Genomic DNA, 7,137 nt, shown 5'->3' on the forward strand with positions numbered 1-7,137 from the left:
ATATAATTAGTGATAACAATGGAGCTAGTTTCACTTAAAGATATCAGCCACTTAGTTATTAATTTACAAAAACAAATACAATAAAGAAATAGAACCTTAAAATAGAGGAAGAAAAACAAGATTTGATTAATCAGGGTTGTCCATTCCATTGGCACCACATAAGTATCGTATCATACATAAACATAAAAACTACAGGAACCTATCTCATAGTTGGTCAAATTCAATGTACCAGATATCTTAATCATAAACTACATGTCCTCCATAGAAGTAGGACCGAGTTCTTTTATTATTTCCAGAATTACAAAAACTACAAGTTATAAAACTATAGTCATGCTGCGGTAATGCTAAATTACAATGAGAATCATAACATTTAAATTAGAAATACACAATTAGAAAGTAACAGACACGCGTGACATTTAAATTAACCTTTGGCACCCAGTCCCCGGGACTTTGGTAACCTAACAGCACCCAATGGAGCAGTAATGCCCTGTGATTCTCTGCCTAATCCTGTACCTTCAACAAACCCCATCTTTGCCATCATCTTTGATCCAAACCCTGTTGTATGCTTTTCAAAAGCACCAATACCTGAAGTTGAAGATCCTTTTGTATGGCTTTCAAAAGAACCAATACCTGAAGTTGAAGATCTTTTTCTATGCTTTCCAGAAGAACCAATACTTGAAGACCCTTTTATATGCTTTCCATAAGAACCCGTTCCTGAGCTTTTGGTACGCTTTTCAGAAGTACCAATACTAGAAGACTTGTCCCTAGCTGGCGCTGGCTCATCAACAATGCTAGAGAATTCCACACCCAAACCAAGTGATTTGGGCCTTTTGACAACCTCAATGGGCTGTGCTATACCTTGACTATTTTTCCCCAATCCTTCTCCTTCCGTGTATCCCATTTTAGCCATCATTTTTGAACCAAAACCAGTAGTGTGTACCTCAAAAGAACCTATATCAGCAGAGATGGTGGCACCCTTCTTATTTGCACTATCAGTTTCTTCAGAATCCATGGCAATGACCTTTACAGTTTCTGAGTGGATTATGCCACTTGATACAAATGACAACGGCTGACTAGCATATGAACTCTTTTGTCCACTCCCTTTCTTGTCCTTTACTTTACTACTGCCTCTGCTAGCTGAGTTCTTTGGTGTCTTGCTCTGGCCAGATTGAAGTTCTAGCAGTCTAAAATCATTCCTTTTAGCATTTTTCTTTTTCAGTCTTCTGCTTTCACTCGCTGACTTCTTGTTCATAGGATCCATGACAGAAAAATCAGCTTCCTCATCATCAGCTCCTAACAACTGAAGTTAATGAAATAGTGAGTCTCACCTATAAAAACTTAACAGTACAGATGATTAAAAATCTGTAAACAACCGTGTCTTTGATATAGCAGTTAAAATATCTGAAGATTCAAATAAATATCCAATTGTTGAATTGAATGATCAAAAGCTTCAAATTAATGTTTTGAAGTTTCATTGGCATTGGTGGAAGAGTGGGAAAAATGAGAGAATGGGCCAACAAGGATGAAATCAGAAAGAAAATCATAAATTCTACGCAAGGTATAAATGAATGAATTTCAAGATGTAATTAGTGATGCCACAGAACCTTTTCCAGACGCTGTCTACCACTTGAAGATGGCATTGATGTAGAATGTGTTTGCATCACGGTCACAAATCTGAAACCATAAATCCAGACTAGGTATTAATTTTGCAACTGTAAACACTAACAATCAATTATTTGACTATGGGAAGATCATCACCACCTTCTTTTCCCAGAATTTTGGCAGCTACTCCGCAACTGATAAACTCCAGCCAACCGCTGTACCTAAATTCATTGAAAACTGAAATCATTACAAGGCGACACAGTTCAGAATAGGTTGACAAGAGTGCATGACAAATTAAATAGTAGATGAATATCATGTCACTAACCCGGCATACCAAAATCACATACATCTGATGTTGGAATACAGAATTAGAACTATAGTTCAGGATTTTAATTTCAAAATCAATTCTAACAAAATTTGAATCAGTTTGAAATTATCATCTTTGGTTGTGAAAAAATAGACGTAAGATTAGAAATCTATATTGAATTCTAATTTATTTATCTTCTGATACATATATTGAATTCTAATTTGTAATGTAAGATCCAGGATTTAAAAAATATATAAATAAATACAACATTAAATTTTATTTAACATGGTACAATCAAACATTTCAAGTATAAATTCTAACTATAAATTAAAAAAATTATTTTTTATATTTCAATTTCTCATGATTTTGATGAACTTGACGGTCTTAATAGTAGAAAAAGGTTACCGCAACATATTATTTTGCAGGCCTAAATGCATTTTTGTTCCCTTATTTTAAAAACCGGTTTTTTGGTCCACAATTTCACCTTTTATGGAATTTTCACCCTCCATCCCATTTTGGGGTCATTGTTAGAAACTATTTGTGTATACACAGAGACATACTCCTGATATAAAATCCAAAGGGCTGGTTGCTGAAGCCATTGATAAGGGATGTGAAATTGTCACGTGAACAAGCTTACACAGCCAATAAAAGAGCAGTCGAGTTGATTCAAGGAGCTGGCGGTGACCAATTCTCAGATTTAAAGAGTTATATCAAGGAATTGTTAAAGTCAAATCCAAATAGTGCAGTCAAGATTCAGTGTGCAGAATTCACATCGGCAAAAATGACATCAAAATAGAATGAGTGGAATTTCAGAAAAAAGTGAAACTGGAGGACCAAAAAACGGTTTTTAAAATGGGAGGACCAAAACTTCATTTAAAAATAAAAATAGGGGAGCCAAAGGTGCACTTGAGCTTTTTTTTATAAATAACAATTTAAGAGTATTTTTTAAATCGATACTAAATTTGATTTTAATTTCTGAAAACTATGTTAATATCATCACAATTACCGTACATCCTTCACAGAATAAAACAGAGGCCAGTATACAACATAAATCAGAAACCGGTAATCATTTGAAATAGCAATGAATTTAGGCCATGCTACTTTTAGGACACTTGTGAGAGAGATCGGCATACAGTAAAAAAGGATTCCTACCTGTGAGCAATCCCGAGAATGCATAGGCTGAAAAGAGAACATGTCCACTTTCCCCAAAACAATCTGTTCTAGTTTCTAAAAATCCCAACAAAAAAAGTCAGAGTGAGAAACCACAACTAAGTCAAGCATGGTAACTTAGAAGAGAAGTTACACTGGACAAAGAAATATATGATTTAGGATAAAGCAATACATCACAAAACACAGATTAATGGGTGAAAATTGTCATATTTCTCCTACGACGACTATATATATAATGCGACATGCATAAACTGCTACCTTCCATAAATGTAGATATAAAATAACACATAAATCAGTGAGTAAGTATATCTTTAATTAAGACACACATTTTTAACTAAATTATATATTTCAGAAAACAGGAACTATGTTTTGATACAAGAAGATATAACTTATAACTAAATACCATTGATCTACACATATATGACACATTGAACACGAGTGTTCATGAAAGGATAAAGAAAACTATGCATTTTTATCAAGAACCCAGAAATAACTACAATTGGTGATGAAGTCCATACCGAATTGATTTTCTCAAGATCAACACCGCGGTGTAGCATTCTTTCTCTACGCTTGACAGCAATCCTTTCTTTACGGAGTTTCTTTTTTTCACCTGTACAGAACCTATGTTAGCAAAATGAATGGCTGGAATTCCATAAGGGACGTTTTTTCAACTTCTATAATTCATTCACTAGAAGTTCAACCATTTCCAGTTCAACCATATATATTTATGCAAATCTGTAGTAATGTGGAATTCAAAGTTCAGCCCTCAAGTGAAAAGACGAATGCATAGACAAAACTAAACATACAACCACTTCCCAACTAGCTGCTTTCCGAGCCTTGCTATTTCAAACATCCAGCCAAAACGAACAAGGGACTAAAATTTTTACAGGTAATTAATGATACTAATGCAAGGATATTTGTGGCTACAACATCCTTCAACTAAAAAACTCAGCTTTTGAGGATCAAAAAGTAGAATTAAATTTAACAAGCAATTTACTTAAATTAAAAGCATAGAACTAAGGGAATAACATTGGATCTTTGACATAGGGGGTGTAGAATAGTCGTACCGTGGATTCTTTTGGACGCTTTACTCTTCTGAGCATGTGAAGGCCAAGAATGAGGAAACCGAGGAACATGCTTCTTTCTAGCAGAAATGGTTCTTGGATCCTTTTCTAGCATTAGGTCATCCAGGGTAAAAGGAACATGCTTCTTTACAGATCGTTTCCTCCATGGTTGGGCATTCTTCATGCCATATTCCCTGGAGGCGTCTTGAAGGGAAATGCCACCCAACTTCTCCAAAGCCTCATCATAGCTACCGCTTGAAGAACTATCGTCATCTGACTCATCCAAAACAGGGTCTAGCAACCATTTTGCATCGATGATGTTTTGACTACCACCAACTCCTTCCAAATAATCTTCTGCAACGTCTTCATCAATGTCTGAATCACTGTCAGATGTATCTTCAGAATAATTGCTTTCGGATGATCCAAGTCCTTCTTCTGGCTCAGAAGACATAGAGTCATCCTCATCAGACGAGGCTTCAATGTCATTTTCTGCACTTTCATCCTCTGAGATGTCTTCTGTGTATAACTTAAGACCTCCAATAGAGAGAAACCCTGAATTTCTCGTAGAAGACGCCTTTGATGGCAAGTCTTCTTCCATCTGATTGCTTAACTCACAGTTGATAACCTCATCGGAACCAACATCCTTTTCGAAGGATGATGAATCTAAAACTGGGGTTGACTGTAGCATTTGTTCAGATGATGTGCCAATGCCACTTGGGGTCTTATCATCTTCAGCAGGGAAACCTAATCCTCTATGAGAGCTGTCTCCCAAAACAAAATCACCATAACTGTAACTATATTCCACAATGTTGTGCTTTGAAGGAGGCGGTGTCTGGTCTTCATTAGCAATAATTTGACTCTGCTGGCAATCCACCGAAACAAAAGGTTGGAGCATCTGATTTAAGTTACTATCTTCATTGTTGTTCCCAATCCCAACATGCGAGACCTCCTGGTATATACCGATAAATGCAAGTTACTCTGAAGCAACTATGGACATAGCTTATCTGACCTCAATTAAATTAAACGCATTTTTAATCAGAGACACTTAACGAAACTATGCTGAGGGGTAAATTCAAAGATAAAAAAATTTAACCTTCATGTTTCATCAAGTTGTAGATTTTCCGATAAACATATTCCTCTAGGATACTTAACTGAACTAGTAAGTAAATGCACTCACAAAACTTGTGAGTACATATACGGTCAAAGAATTGCTGCAAACAATTTATGATGCAGCCTAGTGAGTATAAAAATCAGTCATTATATTATCTATTATACATCTAACACAACCTTGAAACTTAAACTAATTTTTTTTGTGGAAATTTTCTGTTCACCTAGAAACCCATGGACACTGCTATAAATATAATACTTGTTGCTTGATGAAAAATTCTAGCAAGAAAATCCCAGTTAAGAATTTTACTTTTTACACAATGTAAACTCTTTAGATCATTAAATCCTAAACCAAAACTCGGTTTTCATTTTTATACCAACATTAAAAACTTCATTATAATACATACAAACCTGAACAACAGGTGAAGAATAATTGAATCCAATAGTAGTCCCCAAAGATTTTGCAAATCCATTTTCAGAGGCAGAGGCCTGTCCTCTACGTAGACTCCCAGATTTGTTATTGGAACTACCATTTCTACCTGCACTCCAATTGAAGGAAAAAATATCCAAAACAAAGCATCGAAGGTCACACATTGAAAATAAAAAATAAAGCAGATCCCAATGAAGCAAAATCTTCAACACTATGAACAATTACCATAATTTTACAGTAATTGGAATGGAATAACTAATCTGATTAAGAAAAAAAAATCCATTTTTGAGCAATCAAACAGAGAGAGAAACGGATAGAACCTGAATTGCGGTTGGAGGAGGAGGGACTCCAATCGGATAAGAATCCACCTTCGACAAAAAGTGCTTCTCTAGCGACTGAACCTCTTTTGCGGATTTTAGGGTTTCCACTTCCGCTTCCGCTGTTGTTGGATCTTCCTCTACCTCTTCCTCTTCTACTTCCACCGCCCATTTTTGCTTCGTTTGAACAATCGCGGTTGTGGTTTGTTATAACGTGCTTTGTTGTCTTTCAATGGCGGTGAAGATTAATGCAATGACCAAATAAAATGAGAAGATGGAACGCAAGCGTGGGACCGAGTCTCCATACGGGTTGTTATAACCCGACCCATTAGAATATTCCCCTCCGATCCGAATAAAAATGTACCTCCATGTTGGATCCAATTTTAGGCCCAATCAACTAAACAATAATGATAGCCAGTAGTTTATTTTAGTTTTTGTTTAGAAGTTTGGAAGGCAAGAGATTCGAAAAATAATCATTTTTAAAAATATAGAAAAAAATTTAATATTTTTGGAAAAAATAGTTTTGTATAAAAAGATAAAAGAGTGTTTATCATTAACATATTTGTTATGGATCGACCGAAGGCTCAAGAGGCTTAGGCTCAAAACAATGCAAATTCACTCCACTTGATCTAAGATATAAAAACCATCTCACACAAAATGCAAGTTACATATTTTGATCTCTACAATTACTATAATCGTCTTGAATCTTGAATTGACTTGGGCGTTGAAGTGTTAACCTTGCAAGTCCACCCATGTGCCACGTAACTAGGGATGTAAATGGATATCCATGGGGACGAATAGTGTATGCTCTCTTGGATAAATATGATACAAAAAGTTATTATCACATAACATTCATACAATTCCCTCTTAATTTTATAACAAAATTTTATTCCATTAAAACTTCCTTCTTTTTCATCCAAATATTATAACATTCAAACATAATTTTCATATATTTTATTTTTAACAAAAACAAATTAAAAATATTGTGATTGTGAGTTATAGTGGAAGAGCGGACGACGAGTACGAAGGGAGACATTGGTTGGACGGATTGAGGGCCATATTGGTTTGATGGGCGGAGGAAGGGCAATATTGATTGGTTGGACAATGGAATTGTTGAAGTGAAGTTTGGAGTATAGAAGA

The 7,137-nt window shown here is 35.4% G+C and overlaps 1 protein-coding gene across 1 annotated transcript; it reads right to left on the bottom strand.

The window, feature by feature from the left end:
- Nucleotides 1–237: 237 nt before the first annotated feature.
- Nucleotides 238–6,383, bottom strand: LOC127073442 (uncharacterized). Its single transcript, XM_051014590.1, has 8 exons — nt 6,001–6,383; nt 5,662–5,789; nt 4,147–5,092; nt 3,598–3,689; nt 3,062–3,136; nt 1,762–1,823; nt 1,605–1,674; nt 238–1,300 (listed from the first exon to the last, which is right to left on the bottom strand). Exons 1-8 carry the CDS (start codon nt 6,167–6,169, stop codon nt 422–424), a joined length of 2,421 nt encoding a protein of 806 aa, XP_050870547.1. The 5' UTR covers nt 6,170–6,383; the 3' UTR covers nt 238–421.
- Between the last annotated feature and the right edge of the window lie 754 nt (nt 6,384–7,137).

The sequence above is a fragment of the Lathyrus oleraceus genome, chromosome 4, assembly GCF_024323335.1.
Source record: "Lathyrus oleraceus cultivar Zhongwan6 chromosome 4, CAAS_Psat_ZW6_1.0, whole genome shotgun sequence".
In the NCBI taxonomy this organism is placed as follows: Eukaryota; Viridiplantae; Streptophyta; class Magnoliopsida; order Fabales; family Fabaceae; genus Lathyrus; species Lathyrus oleraceus.

What these genes read in the sequence shown, in the direction of transcription:
- LOC127073442 (XM_051014590.1), bottom strand. Translation starts at nt 6,169, where the DNA reads ATGGGCGGTGGAAGTAGAAGAGGAAGAGGTAGAGGAAGATCCAACAAC. An exon ending in AGCGTCCAAAAGAATCCACG is followed by an intron (nt 3,690 to 4,146) that starts GTACGACTATTC and finishes GGTTCTGTACAG; the next exon opens with GTGAAAAAAAGAAACTCCGT. An exon ending in ATTCTCGGGATTGCTCACAG is followed by an intron (nt 1,824 to 3,061) that starts GTAGGAATCCTT and finishes CAATGAATTTAG; the next exon opens with GTACAGCGGTTGGCTGGAGT.